The sequence below is a fragment of the Sciurus vulgaris genome, assembly GCF_902686455.1.
Source record: "Sciurus vulgaris genome assembly, chromosome: 1".
In the NCBI taxonomy this organism is placed as follows: Eukaryota; Metazoa; Chordata; class Mammalia; order Rodentia; family Sciuridae; genus Sciurus; species Sciurus vulgaris.
The window spans coordinates 98,960,990-98,980,758 of NC_136461.1; the positions used below are offsets into that span (position 1 = coordinate 98,960,990).

General features: G+C 40.3%; 1 protein-coding gene across 1 annotated transcript in view; it reads right to left on the bottom strand.

The window, feature by feature from the left end:
* LOC306641036 (uncharacterized protein) overlaps positions 1-19,769 on the bottom strand; it is a 92,267-nt gene that overhangs the window by 71,756 nt on the left and 742 nt on the right. Inside the window, exon 2 of the mRNA XM_079105861.1 lies at positions 11,669-11,774. Coding sequence (XP_078961987.1) covers positions 11,669-11,774 — 106 coding nt within the window. The remainder of the gene's footprint in view (positions 1-11,668; positions 11,775-19,769) is intronic.

Below are 19,769 nucleotides of genomic sequence, written 5' to 3' on the forward strand. Positions count from 1 at the left end.
AGAGATCAAAGCCAGCCTTGGCAACTTAGTGAGGCCCTAAGCAACTTAGTAAGACGCTGTATCAAAATTTTAAAAAATACAAAAAGAGCTGGGAATGTGGCTCAGTGGTTAAGCACCCCTGGGTTCAATCCACATTATCAAAAAAAAATATTTAAATATCTTCTTGTGGTAAAATATGTATAACAAAGTTTATCATTTGAACCATTTAAGGGTCTTTTATTTTTAAGTTAGCATAGTTGATTTCCAGTTTTTCATCTAATGTGTACGGAGTTTGGAAGTCACTTTATCTTTATTTTATTTTATTTTATTTTTTTTTTGCTTTATCTGTGAAGTTTATTTCATACAGATCTGAGTTACAGGGAATGGTAACAGTGTTTCAGCATGTGACATTTGTGCAGAAAAACAGCAATTCATATTTTAAGATGATTGTCTCTGCCTTTTATACAAAAAAGCTAGTGTATAAAAATAGTTTGAAACCTAAGGCATCCTGTCCTAATCTATAACAAAGGTAGAGTACTCTGAGTAGCAAAGAACCAGGGAATCAGAAAGAATCATTACCTTTGACTAATCCAAGACTGGTGGCCAAAAGGAACACAGGCCTGCTTCAAACTATTTGTGATTCAACACCAAAAGCTCATTAGTATTAGGACAAGGAATCTGCATTCAAGTTTTATGGAATCACATAGCCCACGTGTGGACGTACGTATGTATGTATATGTACATCTGTGTGCCTATCACAGGAACTGAAGAATAACACTGCTCCTGTCCTCACCTGTAGCCAGTGCCTGGAAAAAGGCAAGCACAGTTTGGTTACATACCCCAAGCCTAAACTGATGGACAGAACTAGGGAGCACAAATAGAAAAAGATGATAAATACTCAACACTTGGAAGAATTAAACACACCCACCAGACAATGGCCAAGTACTGCTTTATGGACACAACAAATATAACCCATGTTTTGGTACACAAGCCCCAATATGTACTTCAAGGAAACACTGACAGGAGTGTGAGAGACGCTGAATGCTCCAAGTTTATGCTCTCCAGGACTGCTAGCATTTGTGGCTATCAATGCCGAGCAATGATGATGCAAGAATTAAAATACACATATTATGCTAAAATGTTACTATATCATGCAGCCTTTGGAAATTGTAAATTAGAAACAATTGATAACTTTTGTGAGCAACCCAGAGTCCCTCACATATTCTATCAGGTTCTCCACAAAATCAAAATTTCCATGTCACTTCATCTTAATAACAAGTAAAACTCAACAACTCTTCTTAGAACCATCACAGAAGTGAGGTTACGGGAAAAAGCTGCTGCTCCTCAGGTTTGAAAAATAGATACAAAGACTCACAACTAACTGGAGAAGAAACCTCTCCAGGAACCAGGTGAGAAGAACTAACCTGTAATCGATGGTGTGCTGGAGGCTCCATGTGAGTTAGTCTGAGATAAAAACTCCAGGGGACCCAGGCCAAAGGTGGCGGTGTCTTTGTGAGTTTTACCTCCGAGAGCTGTACCAGGTTCTCACAGAGACCTTGGAGAAAAATCTCATGCTTCTGGGGGAAAGTAACCATTTTGAAATAGGAGCACCAGAGTGTTCTGTTCTTAACAAGGCCTGTCCTCAAGGGAAAATATTTTCGCAGAGTTTATCCTAATGAAACTTCATCAGAGCCTAACCAAGCAGGAAAAGGAAAACACCCAATTCCAGCCCACTCCAGCATCCTGTCCCACATAAGGTGTGTGTGGTTGGGGGTAGACCGAGAAGAACTACGAGGGTCACAGCCCAAGGACCTAATTCTATAGAATGCTTTAGCATGCTTACCCTTCCTGGCATCCCACCTCCACACCACTAAAAGCCTGCTTACCAAGAGTTCCTTTTACCCAGTACATTATGTCTGAGAACATGAAGCAGGATAAATGCCAACAAATAAATAAGCAGCAATAAAAACTTCACCTAGGCATATTATATTCGAAGTGCAGAAAATCAAAGATGAATAAAACATCTTGAAAGAAGGCAGAGAGAAAACTATACTTACCTAAAGGGGACAAAGATAAGAATTACATTCAAAATTCTCAGAAACCAGGTAAGCATGGTGGCATGAACCTAGCCTCAGATATGTGGGAGGCTGAGGAAGGAGGATGACTTGAGCCCAGGGGTTTTGTTGCCAAAAGCTTGGTCCTTGTCCCCGATGCTATTACTGTAACCAGGACACAGTTTTGAAAAAAAAGGAAAAAGAAGGTTTATTGCTTTGCTAGCAAAGGAGAAACACAGGGGACTCCTGTCCCAAAGGCTGTGGTTCTGCCTATCAGCAGGAACAGGGTGCTTTTAAAGAGATGACCCAAAGGCTATATTCCATGTGTTCTCTGTTGGAGTTATAATTCACTTATTTGGAAGATAGACATTTCTGAGATCTTCTGGTACCATCCCCAAAGTCTGAATTACTTCCTTGCTGTGGTGGATGTGTACTTAGGGACAGATAACTCTGCCTAGGGTGGGGAAGAAAGGTAATCCCCTTTCCCCTGAGATTAGGGAGGCGGTGAGATTAGGGAGGAGCAGGGAGAGAGGAAGAGAAAGAAACATGTCCATTTTAAAAATAAGTTGCATCAAGAATACGAGCAACAACAGGTGTTGGCGAGGATGTGGGGAGAAAGGTACACTCATACATTGCTGGTGGGGCTGCAAATTAGTGCAGCCACTCTGGAAAGCAGTGTAGAGATTCCTTAGAAAACTTGGAATGGACCCTCCATTTGACCCAGCTATCCCACTCCTTGGCCTATACCCAAAGGACTTAAAATCAGCATACTACAGAGATACAGCCACATCAATGTTCATAGCGGCTCAATTCACAATAGCCAGACTGTGGAACCAACCTTGATGCCCTTCAATTGATGAGTGGATAAAGAAACTGTGGTATATATATACAATGGAATATTACTCAGCCATAAAGAATGATAAAATTATGGCATTTGCAGGCAAATGGATGAAATTGGAGAATATCATGCTAAGTGAGATAAGCCAATCTCAAAAAGCCAAAGGAGGAATGATATCGCTAATAAGTGGATGATGACTCATAATGGGGGGGAGGGAAGGGTTAGTGTTAGGGTTAGAGTTAGGGTTAGGGAGGGGGCAAGTATGGAGGAAGGAAGCACTGTATAGAGGGAAAAGAGGGGTGGGGGGGAAGGGAAAAAATAACAGAATGAACCAAACAACATTGCTCTATGTAAATTTATGATTACACAAATGGTATGCCTTTACACCATGTACAAACAGAGAAACAACATGTATCCCATTTGTTTACAATAAAAAAAAAAAAAGAATGTGTGGGGGCTGACCAGACATCATTGCCCTATGTACATGTATAATTACATGAATGGTATGAATATACATCATGTACAACCATAGAAATGAAATTATGTACCCCATTTGTATACAATGAATCAAAATGCAGTCTGTAAAAAGTTAAAAGCTAAATAAAAAATTATAAAAACATATAAAAAATAAAAAAGTAAGCTACTGAAAAAAAATTTTAAAAATTAAAAAAAATAAAAATAAGTTGCAGTGGCAAAGCAGCAAGGGCTAGATTTAAAGCATAAAGTGGACCATTGTACAGTTTGAGACCAGACTGGAGAACATAGCAAGATTCCATTTCAAAAAATAAAGTGAAAGAGAAATAAAGAATTTATCAGACAGAGAGGAACTGGGGGAATTTGTTTCCTGCCTTACTAGGAATGTTAAAAGAAGTTCTTCAGAAAGAAAAGCAATACAGGTCAGAAACTTGTATCTACATAAAGAAAAGGAGAGCAGAAGAAAAGGTTTAAGTGAAGGTAAAATAAAAACTTCTATTTTTATGATTCTTAATTGACTTAACAGGTAACATTTGTTCAAAATAATGGCAACAACATCCTATTCTATTATGTATACTGGTGTGTGTGTGTGTGTGTGCAATTATTTATAAGTGAAGTGAATTACAGCAATGATTACAGCAATGGGAGGGAGGAATTAGAAATATTTTGTTGTGAGGTATTGGCACTATCATTGAAGTGATAGGGTATCATTTGAACATTGGCTTGGATTAATTGTAGATGTATATAACAAACCCTAGAACAACCACTTAAAGTTATTTTTACAGTAAAAAGTGTTTTTAATTATAATTAATATGCTAAGGAAAAAGAGAAAATGGACTCATAGTTAATACTCAATTAAAGCTACAAAAAGCAGAAAAGAATGGAGGACAAAAATAGGAACAAATTAAAAGGTAATGAATATGAAATAGTGACAACTGGTAGATGTTAATCTAACCATATCAACAATCACTTTAAATGTCACTGATCTAACATACCAATTAAAAACCAGCTTGGCTGGGTGCAGTGGTGCACAATGCTCTAGAGGTTGAGGCAGGAGGATCATGAGTTCAAAGCCAGCTTCAGCAACAGAAAGGCACTAAACAACTCAGTGAGACCCTGTCTCTAAATAAAATACAAAATAGGACTGGGGATGTGGCTCAGTGGTCAAGTGCCCCTGAGTTCAATCCCTGATACCCAAAAAAAAAAAAAAAAAAAAAAGTCAGCTTGTTGAAGTTCATCATAAAAGAAGACCCAATTATATGTTGTGTACTAGAAACTCATTTTAAATGTAGAGACATACAGATTAAAAGTAAATGAATGAAGATATACTATTCCAACACTAATCAAAAGAGTGTGAATAGCTACATTACTTTCAACAGAGAACTTCAGAGGAAGAAAAGATGTCAGGGCTGAAGAGGGGTATTACATAATGGCAAAAAAGGTCAATTCTTCAAGAACACATAATAGTCCTTAATGTGTATGCACCTAAAAACAGAACATCAAAATATGTGAGGCAAAAATGGATTGAACTCCAACAAGAAATAGATGAATCTACCATTATAGTTGGAGATTTCAACATCTCTCTATCAGAAATGGACAGATTCAGCAGGCAGAAAATCAGTAAAGACACGGTAGAACCCAAAAGTACTATCGATCAACAGGATAAAATTAACATTTATAGATTACCTTATCCAACAACAGTAGAATACATATTCTGTTTGGCTCACATGGAATAGCACAGGATATTCTACATTCTGAGCCAGAAAACACACCTTAAAAAATTAAAAGACTATAAATCATACATTTGCCCTCAGACACAATGGAATTAAACCAGGAATTCATAACAGAAAGATAACTGGAAAATCCCAAAATACTTGGATTCTGAACAATACACTTCCAAGTAACACACAGATCAAAAAAAGAAATCTCAAGAGAGTTTTTAAAACATTCCAAATTAAATGAAAATGAAAATATAACATCAAAATTTGTGGAATGCAGTGAAAGCAATACTTGCAAATGTGTAACATTGAATGCCTAGAGTAAACATGAACAAATATCTAAAATTAATAATTGTGCAAACTGAATGTTTGTGTTCCCCTAAAATAAATGTTAAAGCCCTAACATTGAATATGATACTATTAAGAGGTGGGGCATTTGGGAAGTAATTAGCTTTAGATGAGGTCATGAGGGTGGAGTCTCCATGATGAAATTAGTACCCTTGTATGAAGTGGAAGAGACACCAGAGCTTTCTTTCTCTACCTTGCAAGGATATAGCATGAAGGCAGCCGTCTGAAGCCAAGGACCCTCACTATAGCTGTGTCCTTGAGCTTGAACTTCCCATCCTCCAAAACTGAAAGAAGTAAATGTTTGTTGTTTAAGTCACATAGCCAATTGTATTTTGTTATTGCAGCCCAAGATGACTAAGACAATAATCTAAGCTCACATCTTAGGTAACTAGAAAAAGAAATACAAATTAAAATAAAAATAAGCAGAAGAAAAGAAATAAGAAAAATGAGAGGAAAAATCAGTAAAATTAAAAACAGAAAATTAATAGAGAACAGCGATGAAACCAAAACTGGTTCTTTGAAACCATAAAACTTGGGGTTGAGGCTGTGGCTTAGTGGGAGAGCACTTGCCTCGCTTGCATGAGGCACTGGCTTCCATCCTCAGTACCACATAAAAATAAATAAATAAAGTAAAGGTATTGTGTCCATCTACAACTAAAAATATTTTTTAAAAAGAAAATATTCATAAAACTAATGAGTCTCTAGCCAGGCTAAGGAAAAAAACAAACAAAAATTAGAGAAGGCACAAATTACCAATATAAAGAATGAAGAAGTCCTGATATCTCCAGTCCTATGGACATTAAAAGGATTATAAAGAAATATCTGAATAACTCCATTATGCCCACAAATTTGATAACCTAAATGAAATGAACCAACTCCTTGAAAGACACAATCTGCCAAAACTCACACAAAAATAAACAGACTATTTGAATAGGCCTATATCTATGAAAAAAAATTGTATTAGTAACTTTCCAAAACAAAAAGCACCAGGCCTAAATGGATTCACTGGTGAATTCTACCAACCATTCAAGGAATAAGTATAGAGTCTCTACAATCTCTTCCAGAAGATAGAAGCAGAGAAAATACTTCCTAACTCATTCATTACAAAATCAGACAAAGACATTATAAGAAAAGAAAACTACAGACAAACTCTCATGGACTTGCATGCAAAAATCCTCAACAAAATATAAACAAAATTGAATTCTACAATGTATTAAAAAATCATATGCCATGACAAAGTGGGACATACAGTATGCAAGACAGGTTCAACATTCACAAATAAATGTAATTCATCACATCAACAGGCTAAAGAAAAAAATCATATAATTTTATTAATATCTGCATAAAAAGTATTTGATAAAATCCAATACCTATCTGGATAAAAACTAACAGCAAACTAGTGATAAAAGGGAACTTTCTCTACTTGATAAAGAACATCTGCAAAAATCCTATAGCTAACCTAATTAATGGCGAGAAAATAGAAGCTTTCCACTAATATCAGGAACAAGCAAGGATGTCCCTTTTCGCCATTCCTTTTCAACATTGTATTGGAAGTCCTAGTTAATGATATAAGACAAGAAAAATAAATAAAAGGTATCCATAGTGGGTAAAACAGCCAGTTCACAGATAGTGGGAAATAAAACAGCCAGTTCACAGATGACATGTTTGTCTATACAGAAAATCCAAAAGAATCAACAAAAACTCTGGAATCTAATAAGTGATTATAGTCAGATTAGAGGATCTAAAATTAATATATATGTCAATTGTTCTTCCATATGCCAGTGATGAACAAATAAAATTTAAAAACTTTTAAAAATGGTATACTCATTAGCACCCCTAAGAATGAAATATTTTGGTATAAATCTAACAAAATATGTACCAGAGCTATATGAAGAAAAGGAAACAACTCTGATGAAAGAAATCTAGAACTAAATAAGTGGAGATATATTCTGTGTTCATGAAGAGGAACACTCAGTATTTTCATAAATTCTTCACAACTTGATCTATAAATTCAACACAATTCCAACCAAAATTCCAGCAAGTTATTTTGTATATATCAGTAAACTGATTCTAAGGTTAATACAGAAAGGCAAATGATGCAGAATGGTCAGGAGTTATGAGGGTAGGAGTGATGAATTAGCAAAGCAGAAACCACTTTTAAGGCAGAGTGTGTATTCTGCATCATATTACAAGGGTGAATACGTGTCTTTACACATTTGTGAAAACCCATAGAATGTACAACACAAGAGTGAACCCTAATTTAAACTATAGACTTTGGGTGATAATGGTGTGTTAATGTAGGGTCATCAATGGGAATAAATGCACCACTCTGGCAAGAGATGTTCATAGCAGGCGAGATTGTGAATGTCAGAGAGCAGCGGGTATATGAGAAATCTCCTGAACTGTTCAACTGTTTTGTGAACCAGAAACTGTGCTGAAAACTAATCTGTTCTTTAAAAAGTTAACACTAAGTTGAATTGATGTGTGTGTGTGTGTGTGTGTGTGTGTGTGCACAGATCTAGAAATTATAATGCACATAGAGATTTGTGTAACCAACACCATAATCAGGACACCAAATACTTCTATCGCCCCCAAAATTCCCTCATGCTAATTGTACATAACGACACCTTCTCTCTATCTCTAACCCTTGCCAACTTCTGATCTGTTTACCATCACTGGAGTATGTCATGGAATTGGAATCAGATGGTATGTAACTTTTAACACTGGCTTCTTTCACTCAGCATAATACCTTTGGGATACATGAAAGTTGTTTTATGTCTCAATAGTTTGTTCCTTGGTAATCCATTGTGTGCATGAACCACAGTTTGTTTATCCATTTACTTACTGGGGAACATTTGAATTGTTTCCATTTTTGGCAATTACAAATAGAGCTGCTATAAATATTTTTGTAGAAATTTTCATGCAAACATAAATTTTCATTTCTCTAGGATAATTTCCTACAAGTGTAACTGCTGGGTCATATGATAATCTATATTTCATTTTGTAAGAAGTCATCCAACTTTTCCAGGGGATGTGCAATTTTGCATTCCCACCAGCAATGTGAGTTTCAATTTATGAGCACATCCTCATCAACACTTGGTACTGTTAGTATTTTAATTCTAACCATTCTAATGTGTGTCATGGTATCTCATTGAGCTTTTAATTTGTGCTTTCTTAATAGCTAGTGAAGTTGAACATTCTTATTTATTTTGTATATCCTCTTTAGTAAAGTGTCTAAGTTTTACTCATTTTTGATTGGGTTGTTTCCTTTTTTTATTATCAAGTTTTGAGAGTTCTTTATGTATTCTCAAGTCCTTTGTTGGGTATTTGATTTATAAATATTTTCTCCCTATCTACAGATTGTCTTTTCATTCTTAACTGTATATTTTATAGCTATATTTTAGCTTTGATGAAGTCCAATATATTCATATTTTCTTTTATGGATCAGGCTTTTCTTGTTGTGCCTTGGAACTCTTAGCTTAATTCCAGGTCGTTAAGATTTTTTTCCTGTGATTTCTCCTAAATGCTTTGCAGTTTTATGTTTTACCTTAAATCCATCATCCTTTCTGAGTTAATTTTCATATGAGGGGTTTTGTTGGAGGTTTGTTTTTCTACATATGGATATCCAATTGCTCCAACACAATTTATTGGGGACAATCTATTCCCAGGTGAACTGTCTCTGCATCTTTGTAAAATATTAATTGGCCATATCTCCCTGTGCCTATTTCTAGACTCTGTTCTGTTTCTTTGATCTATGTGTCTCTCCTGTTGCCAATATCACACTGTTTGGGGTTATCGTAGCTTTGTAGTAAGTCTTAAAATCAGGTAGTGTGATTTGTACAACTTTGTTCTTCTGCTTCAAAATTGTTTTAGCTATTCTAACTCCTTTGCTCTTCTGCCTAAACTTTAAGAATTAACTTGTCCAGGTCTACTAAAGGTTTTGACTGGAATTAAGTTAAATGTATTCATAAACTTGGAAGGAAATTTATATTCTATTGAATCTTCCAACTCTGAACATGCTATTATCTCTCCATTTATTTGGGGTTTCTTTTGTTTCTTTCATCAATGTTTTATAGTTTTCAGTATACAGATCCTGGACAGATCCTGGGAGATTGATACCTAAATATTTAATATATTTAATTTTTAGCTTTTATTTACTTACTTATTTTTGGTGGTGCTGGGGATTGAACCCAGTGCCTTGTACATGCTAGGCAATAGCTCTGCCACAGAACTACAACCCCAGTCCAAATTTTTAGTTATTTTAAATGGTATTGACTTTTTAAATTTTGCATTCCCACCTTTACTGTTAACATAAGGAGACATGGTTTCCCATGTGTAGAGTTTACAGCCTACAACCTTGCTAAACTTTTATATTAGTTCTAGGTATTCCATGTGTGCACATTCTTTGGGCTTTTCTACACAGATACCAAGTCATCTGTAAACAGGGACAGTTACATTTCTTTTTTTGTAGTCTTTATGCCTTCTATTTCTTTTTTACAATAAACAGATATCAAATTTTTCCAAGTGCATTTTATGAATTAATTGCTGGATTCATGCTTTTTTTTTTTTTTTTTTTTTTTTGCTTGTTTAAATGGCAAATATGGTTATTACATTGATTAGTTTTAAAATGGTGAACAAGACTTTGCATTACCTAGATAAAACCTACTTGGTCATGGTATATTATTCTTTTTAAATACATTATTGGATTTGAGTTTTTAATATTCTGTTGAACATTTTGTGTCTCTAAGATATTGTTCTATAGATTTCTGGTCATGTCTCTTTTGGGATAGAATGATATCCAATTAATGTATAATTTATTGTTAGAAGAATTGAACTTTGAAAATGACAAGGATTCTTCAAACTTCTCATAGAAGATACCTCTGTATTTTGGGTTGGTAGCATTTGCTGCTCAGTGAATTTGATACTACTTTATGTTTTGCTCCTAATCCCAAATGCAGTGAGGAGTCATGTTATTCTCTGTGATAACTGACTTCATAATCTCACTGTCTATTTGCCAGTTGTAAAAACTGGACTTCCCAGATGAAATATTTTCAGTGATTGATGCAACAAATTACATTTTCCTGCAATTACACTATTGACCCATCTCTTCTTCTGTTCTGCAGCCACACCCCAAACAAAACCTACCAACCAGGTCCAAAACCTTTCTGCAGTTTACAACTGTGTGGATTTCAGAGAGCTCTGGGCACATTGGTTCTCTTCTCCAGAAAAGTCCACAGCTCAGGTAACTCAGGCCTCTGGGGAAGCTTGGTATTCAAATGCACAAACTGCCCATCTGAGGTCCATGGTCATTCAGGTAAAGGCCAACCTGGGTCCTCAGCTGGAGCAGAGGAAAGCAGACAAAAGGAGGAAATTCCACATAAAAGTCCCTCTCCGATTGGTGGGAGGAATACATGAGAAGTTAGTTACTCATGTCTTGTTTCATTTTTTTTTTTTTAATTTTTTGGTACTAGGGATTGAACCCAAGGGGATTTACTGTGCTATATCCCCAGCCTTTCTCATTTTTTTATTTTAAGAAAGGGTCTTGCTAAGTTGCTTAGAGCCTCACTAACTTGCTGAGGCTGGTTTTGAACTCGCAATCCTCCTGCTTCGGCCTCCTATATTGCTGGGATTACAGGTATGCACCATCTCACTTGGCTGTTTAGATTTTTAACTATGAATATGCATTACTTTGTAAATTAAATTAAAATTTTTTAACTAAAAATTTCTCCAAATTACTAAAGAAAATGCACATTCATTGTAGAATTTTTAGATAATAAAAACAAAAAATGAGAAAAACCCCTCATTTTTGGAAATAAGCATTTTGATGTTTACCATTCAGTTCTTCTTTCTCTGTATGAATATGTAGTTTTATGTTTAAAAAGTTGGGTCACACTATGATACTATTTTAAAAGCTGCTTCTTTTTTCAGCTAGCAAAATTATAATTCCATGCCATTAAATACTCTTCTGCCTAATGGCACAGTAGTACCTTTCTTATGGCTATACCAAAAGTTTAGTCATTTATTACTGAATCTTTTGCTTTTGGAAGTATAACAAGGTGATTAATTAAACATCTAATGTGGCAGAATAACCTGATTGAGAAACTAGTTGTATCTGCTTTTCTTGGCTGTGGATTCTTTGGAAAAGAATGTGAAATATTTTCCCCACATCCTCCCAAGAGGGTGGCCAGGGCTGCAAATCTGGGAGGTCAAAGAGGTTTAGAGGTGGTTTTCCAGCTGGGAAATTGGATTCAGCTTACCTGTGGGCAGTGACTTCCAGCACCTGGAGAGAAGGTGGGATACCATGAGTGTTCACATATGCAGATGCTGAGATCCAACTGTACCCCCACAGAGGGTTGGCAAAACCTGGTATACAGATGGCCACAAGGAGAAAGAATGACCAACTTCTGGGAGAAACCAGGATGTGTAGGCAGCCTACCAGTCTGCCTGCAGAAGCAGTGCCCACCGACAGAGACAACCAACATCCCACAAGTAGACCCAGGAGCAGCTGTTAAATATGGGAGCTCTCTGAATCAGGACCAGCTACCCCAGTTCTGCCAGATCAAGGTGGGGATTATTTGTTTGATTGGAGGTTTTTTTTTTTTTTTTTTTTTTTTATAAAATCCAATGAATTTGAGGAAGAAGCCATAATTATATTAGGCTTCTCACCAACAGTAAATGGGATTTGGGACCAGAGTTAAATAAATTTGGGAAGATAAAGAATATGGGTTTTTCTTTCCCCTTGAATGTCATGGAGCTATTCAATCCTTGTTTAAATGTAACACTGTGAAGAACATTTATGTGACTGGATCTCTCTTTTCATCTGTGCTCACTGCTTTCACATCTTCTTGGGCTCTAAGGAGTGGCAAGGTCTGTTAGGTCATCCAGCTCCATGGGTGAAGCCTCCTGGATTAAGAGACCTGAAGTGGGTCAACACAGATAAGGGTGATAAAACCTAAGTCTGGACCTAGTTCTGTCACAAACATGCTTTATAGCTCTGAGTAAGTTTCTTCTCCTTTCTAAGCCTCCATCATAGATCTGTAAAGGTCTGTGAACCTCTGGGTCTTTGCCACTTGGCAGTCCTTAGCCTATAGGAAATCAGGACAAACTCACACATCCATGAAAACTTGTAAGTAGTTCCATATATTCCCATGTGCTCCAATCAAACCAGTTTGCTGGCCATGTTCCTGAACATTCTCTAAACTTCATTCCTTCACATGTTTGCTCTCGCTTTTCCCTCCATTTAGAATGAGTGTCCCTCTTGTCTGCCCATGGAAGTCCTGTTGATCCTTCAAGATTCAACAAAACAATTCTCCTTTGCAAGGTTGTCCCCATCCCTTCCACGTGAAGCCATCTTTCCTTCTTCTTCCACGGGCATCTTGTGACTGTGAACACCCATCAGGATACATTTTGCAAGCTCCCTGAAGGCAGGGGCTGGGCCTCATTTATCTCCACATTCCCCACAGGATCCAGCTCTGGATTCTGAGTGCTATGGTGCAGCCAACTGTTTGTGGAACTAAAATTGGGACCTAGGCCTAGGCTTGGATGCAGTTCCAGGCTATTTCGGGCCCTGGAATGGGTGGGGTGCTGAGGGGAATGCGGGTGCTGGGAGATAAAATTCTGAGCGGGAATGTGGCCTGGGTTTCACTGATTGGAATAGCCCCTTTGCCCCCACCCCCATGATGCCTCCTCGTCTGGCAACAGAGAAATACTGTGTTCTTGCATTTCTCCTCAAAAGTCCCTTGGGCCCTTTCAGACCCTTAGTCCACCCATTCCTTCCCTAAGCTTCTATAAAGAGGGCAAAGGCCTAAGCAGGTCTGTCGGAAATGGTTGGAAGGGCTCTAGGGACAAATCAGGGTCTGAGCTCCTGGTCTCTGGCTTGAGCTGCACTCTTGCTCATGGCCTCAAACATGGTGTTGACCCCTTGCTGGGACTCTTTTTGGAGTGTGGAAGTGGCATGAGATCATGCTGGAGGCTGGGGAGCTCTGTCCTCACCGCTGCAGAATGGGACAAATGCTGAGGGTGGAGATGAAGGAGGTTAACTCTTCCCGAAAAAGAAGTCAGGCTTGCACTGGGTATGGTGGAGACTTCGACCGTTAAAAAGCTGCCCAGTCAGCTGCCCATGGGAGCCAGGAGCACGAGGGAGGTTTTTGAAGTTGGGGCAGAGAGGCATGAGGAACAGCCTTAGAACTCCAAGTTTGCTGTAGGGAAGTCTCAGAGGATGAAATGGTTAATAATTTTTTGAAAAACAGGGAGAGTCCCTCCTCCAGGGGCCCAGCTGGCTGCAAAGCCAGGAGCAGAGGCTCCAAGGGTGATGCAATGGGTCCGCCCTGCACACCAGAGAGGGTGAGGAAGGCGGGATCCCACCCAGCAGCAGCCTCCAATCACCAGCAGCCCACCAATCTCTCTCCTCTGGCTCCAACAAACCAGCCACAGGGCCAGAACTTCAGGATAAAAAGGGCAAGACCCTAACCACTTAAGCTTTGAGAAACTGCAGCTTCTGCCTGCCCCATTACATCTGGCCTCAGAGCTTCTCCAACCAAGGCAAACTCCTCCACTACCCATCAGGAGGCATCTTGAAAGAGTACCCATCAACATAACTAACCAGCCCGGCCAATTGTGTCTCTCCCAATTCCAGGACCATTTCCATTCATAGGGGCAGGTGGCAGGGAGAAGATAGAGGGGCTATGACTCTGAAAGGCACAAATAGGCAATGCAGCCTCTAATCCCAGCAAGCTGTCACCTCCACCCTGCTAGCTCCGAATCTTCCACCTGGGAGAAGATATCAGCCAGGGAAGCAGCGTCCCAGAATCATCTAAAGACTCAGGGCAGCCTCAGGGGTGGGCAAGTATCTCTAAACTCTGGAGACAGATTGCTGTCCCTCCTTACCCTGGGATCTGACTTCATCTTGGGAATAGGGAGAATAAGCATGCCACTTACTCTGGAGAAGGACTTCTCAGGGTGGGGCCCATGGAGATAGGAGGAGTTGCCCTCTCTGAGAATGTACTGGGGGACCCAGATGTTCTGAAAAATTCCTGCTCTTGACTCTAAGCCCCATGAGGACCGGAGCTATGGCTGTCTTGTTTCCTGCAGGATCACTGACACCTACCACAGCTTCTTCTGACTCAAAGCCAAGGTACAATAAAATAACTCACCAGCCAGAGGCCAGTTTCACAATTTCTGCTTTTATGGTAAATTCTTCAAAACACACACACACACACACACACACACACACACACACACACACACACACGAGGTGGGGGAGAGAGGGAGACACAAAGAAGCACAAGGAATTATCGAACAAATTCTTTGAACATTGTTTACAACTACTGGGTCTTCCCAGGCTTAATGTTAATGGGCTGCAGCTTTGCGAACTGAAGAAAGCTACATCAGATTCTCTGGTCCAATCTAGAAGAAAGCACTTGAGGAAGTCTCCAGGGGCTGTCGACACACCGTGGCTAGACACTGGGGCCAGGCTGAACCAGGGACGTGGCAGTCCTTGTCTGGGGCAGTTTCAGTCTTCCTTTTCAAGAAGGCACAATTCAAGCACAAACAAGCATCCAATACTATCCTTTCTGTTGGCAGGCAGGTTTCTGCTTATTCCTCTTATTCTGGGAGGTATGGCACAGAGAAAATTCCAAATTCTGGACAATAACTCGTTTACCCTCCTGATTTTTAGCTGGGACCCACATCTTAGAAATTTAGTTTTACACAATGTTTGTGACTTGTTCAAAGCTCTTTTGTATTTGTTATCTGATTGAATTAGGTCATGGCAAGCCCCAGATGGAGAGTTATCACCCTGTTTTGCATGAGGAAACAGAGGTCCAAAAAGGTAGAGGATCCCAGTGGCTGAGTTGATAGCAGAGTCAAGATTTGAGCCTACACCTCCATCCATCCAGATCCCCTGATTTCTCCACACCATTCGGTGTCCCCAGGAGTCAGAATTCACGGGTTTTCAAGTTCCTGGCATAAGACCTCAGATCCCCTACAGCCAAAAGGCACTTAAACCAGTCATTGTTTACAGGCAGGACAATTGGCCCTGCTTCTTAATATTTTTTGCTCTCTTTCTCTGGCAGGACCTGGTGCTATGACCCAACTTTGCCTGTTTTGCTTAAAGCCATTCACCACTATCCCCTCCCCCACACTGTCTATTGCACTGAGTTGGAAACAGCCCAAATGCCCCACAGTAGGAAAGTGATTAAATAAACTCATAAGGCAATATGATGGGATGCTTGGGCAACACAGACAGTGACAAGTATGTAAACGATCTCTGTGGTAATGTGTCTTCAAAATATTGTCATTTGAACAAAGCAGAACAAAATGACTGGTACCAACTGATCACTGGAGTGTAAAAATGAGCTTCTGCAAATTAATAAGAACCAAAAATGAACTTGGAGAGTTGAAAAGAGATTTCTTTTTCTGTCCTTATGTTTCTTTTTCCTATAAAGTTCAAAATAATAATAAATAGTACAATATGATGATAATAATAAGCAGAGAGGGAGTCAGTGTAAACAGGAAGGAGCAGAGGCTGGTAGTGGGGAATCAGAGGGCACAGTGGGAGCAGGAGCTGTGCATGCCTGGGGGGCCCTATCCCTGGTGGTCCCTCAGGTCAGCAGGCAGATTTTCAATCCAGAGTGCTGCACCCTTGGTCAATTACCATGTCAAGGTGCCTCCCAGATCCAAGCAACACGGCCCTTTCCAGGACAGAAAGAAGATGGGGGTGGTGGCCAGGGAGGGTTTGCCCCCCTGGAGAGCTGGAGGCAGAGCCACTGCCCTGGTCACCTACTTCCATACTTCTCTTGTCACCCAAGTTCACTTCACTGCAACTACAGTGAGGCCTGGCTGGCAGGGTGTGAAAGGTTTACAGGGCAAGCACGGCCTTTCTCTGGTGGGTGCCAGGCTGGCAGGGTGTGGGTCAGTGTAAAAGGCACAAACTGGACTTTCTTGAGACTCAGGGACAGTGGCCTCCACATGTCTCAAGCTGACCCTGGATCTCAACAACCCCTCCTTAAAGACCTTCTTCTCCTCCTGTGTTCCCCAGCACAGGGCACATGGCCACCACCCACCCACAGCACTCCAGACCCCACAAGTTCTAGCTCCAACTTCAGCCTCCACTCTGCCCTACCTCTGCACCTTATGCCCTACCTGCACAGACATATTGCAAGTTGCCATGATACACCAAGCTGCTTCAATCCCTTGCTTTTTCTAAGTCTGTTACTTCAGCCTGGAATCTTCTCTCAACCTCACCCAGCTGCTTATCTGTCAAGACAGCTCAAGCAGCATCTCCCTCTGAGAAATCTTTCCTGGTCATCCCCTAGCTCCACAGCACCCCACTCCTTTTACTCACCCCCCAACCTGTCCTCAGGTAGAAGTTAGTGCCTCTTCTTACTTCTCTCTGAAGTCCACCCTCTAGCTCTACTCTGGCATATCTACAGCATTCAATACCACCATTACATATCATTTAACAAGGTGATACACTTTCAGAACTGTATCACTAGGCAGTTTCATCATGTGTGAACATCACAGAGTTCACTTACATAAACCTAGGTGATACAGCCCACAAAACACCTAGGCTGTAAGGCATAGCCCATTACATCTAGCAAACCTGTACTAAACAGTAGGTGACTGTTACACAATGGTATTTGTGTACCTAAACCTAACAAAACAGGTATATTTACAGCACCATAAACACACAAGAATGCACTGCACTAGAACATTATGATAGCTAAATATATCACAGAGTGATCAGAATGTTTCGGCTCCATTATAATCTTATGGGACCACTGCTGTATATTTAGTCTGCCATTGAATGGAAGATTATGTAGCACATGACTGTGTATTTTGTGAATACAAGAATAAATGAATGAATGTCTAGGATAAATTTGTGGATGGACAAAGAGTGATTAACTGGACCAAGTCCATATGTGGAACCCCAGTGCCACATTTCGGGGTAGGGGGAAGCCTTCTAATTCACCTCCACCTTCAATCCACTCCTTTCCAGAGCAGGGGTGCCTCTTGTCTCCAGGCCCTTTGGAGACTTCCTACTACCACACACAGCAGTCGTCCCTGTCCTTGGGTCCTTTCTTTTCTCTAACACTGGCCCCTGGGATGGTTCTCTTGTCTGGGTGAATTGTATGTTCAGTGGGGTAGGCTTGCTAGCAGAGGTACTATCAAGGGTGCTGAAGACATTTCTTGGCATCCATGAGAGACAATCCCCTTAGCCAGGCTATATGAAACCATCTGAGGTTTGGGCAGGAGGAGGGCAGCCTACAATGGTTCTCATGAATGTAATGTTATCACACTTCCTACTTGATGAGCCTTTTGATCTCCAGTCTGTACCTGGTGGGGGATAGCAGCCACCCATGCCCTCTGCGGTGGCTGGTTTCCAGGAATGCCTAGGCCCTGGTCTGACATGAACCACAGAGGCCTACTACCTCTCTGCCAGATGGTGGGTACTGGCCCTCCTGCCCTCAGTCATCAGCCTCCCTCCAGCCAAGCACTCAGGTAAGTAGTCTGACCTGCTGGTCTCCTTGGCCCAAACCACTAAGGTCATGTCCTCTCTAGATTTGGCCCTGTCCTCATCTTCCTTGGTAGCCAGACCAATAGCACCAGTACTGTGGGCCTGGAGCCAGGGTGATCCTGTGTCTCCTGGTGCTGAAGGAATAGAAGAGAGGTACCCTTCCAGCTCCATGAAGTTTACAACCTGGATGCTAAAATGCAGAGAATTGGGGACTGTGAGACAAAGCATTCAGACAATGGAAGTTTACAATATCAAATCTAAAGGTAGACATGCCTTTAAAAAGAATGTATAATCCTAAGTTATCTCAAGTCACATGTTTTTCTATTCAAGTTACTTAAGAATTTTCACCCCTAGTTCTAACAGGTTCTACCCCTGGTCTTTGAGCAGGCAGTTTTTTTTTTTTTTTTTTTTTTAATGCCCCATTTATTTATTTTATTAATGCATAAGGTGCTGGATATCCAACCCAGGGTCTCTGCTAGGCAGTTGCTCTACCACTTACCTACACCCTTGGCCCTCTGAGTAGGCACCTCTGATCCGTGGACTATGACAATACTTCAGGCAAACCCAAAAGAAAAAGCTCCACAGAGTTCTGAGTGGACCAGGTGTAGTTCCCGACCCCCATCTGAGACAGCAGAAGAGGGCAACAAGTCTGGCATCAGTATGAATGAATATGGTATTCTGGTCTCCATCTCTCTGCCCTTTTTGCTACAGGAATGTCCCAGAGGGAAGTATGAGTGCTAACAAGAGGGGGCAGATGAGAGAATTCTAATAGTTCAAGATCAGGAGCTGAAAGTATGCATCCTTTCATGAACTTCCACAGCCCACGTCAAACACAGAGCCTCATGAGACTGGGTGGTTGGGACAAGCCTTCTCATATTAAAGATGTCTTGCCCCCCACCACCCCAGCAGTGACTATTTCACACCCTCCCCAACCTTGAACATAAACCAGTAGCGGAGGGATGTCATTTCAAACCACTGTTTCTTTCTTGACAGGGTTGACTCTGTTAAAACCCTGGTGAATTTCTGGATATAAAAAGGTGTGTGGGCTTGGAGAGAAAATTGGGAAAAGGCACTTGGAAAGATTTGAATGGTTCAGCATAATAAAAAAGAATCTGGCTTCTCTACTGTTCTCCAAGGAGGGAAAGGTGAGGCGAAAGAATGGGAATGGAAGAAGAGGAAGCTACGGTGGACAGCGAGTTAGGGGCTTTGTGAGGTGACATGGTCATTGAGAAATCCCCCCATGGTAAGACAGCTGCCCTTCCCATAACATTTCAGAAAAGTGATTTAGTTTGCTCTGTGACATAACCTTTCCAATGGGACACACAAACATTCATTAAAAGTTTAGTTACATGTTACAGCCTCATTTTTGTGTTTGCTTTGGAATAAAGGTGGGGGTTGAAGTGACAGCAAGAGCTAAAGAAACAGTAAAAAGACCAGAATAGTGAATAAAATTCCAGACGAGGCAGAAAACTAGAGCCAGAGATGATCATGAAAATCTAAGTCCCCCCAGTAATTAACAGAAATCCTAGGGAGGGAACTGGACTTTCCTCAGAACAAGGGAATTGGTGCCAGTGTCATTTGAATCTCAAAGGATGAGCTACCTCGGCTGACATAAGGTTACAAACAGGCTTTGTCTCTCCAGCTAAACTAAGCATAGTAAAATATAAAATATGTCACACGCACCTTTGCCATCCAGGGCTTTAGCATGGAAACTACACATAATAGGGCCCAGGAAGTGTGTGAGCAATCAATAAAATTCCAGGATGCTCGCTGGGCGCTTCACAGCCTACTGCTTAGGCAGAGCAAGGAGCTGGAAAGCCAATCTGGCCAGGGCTTCTCTG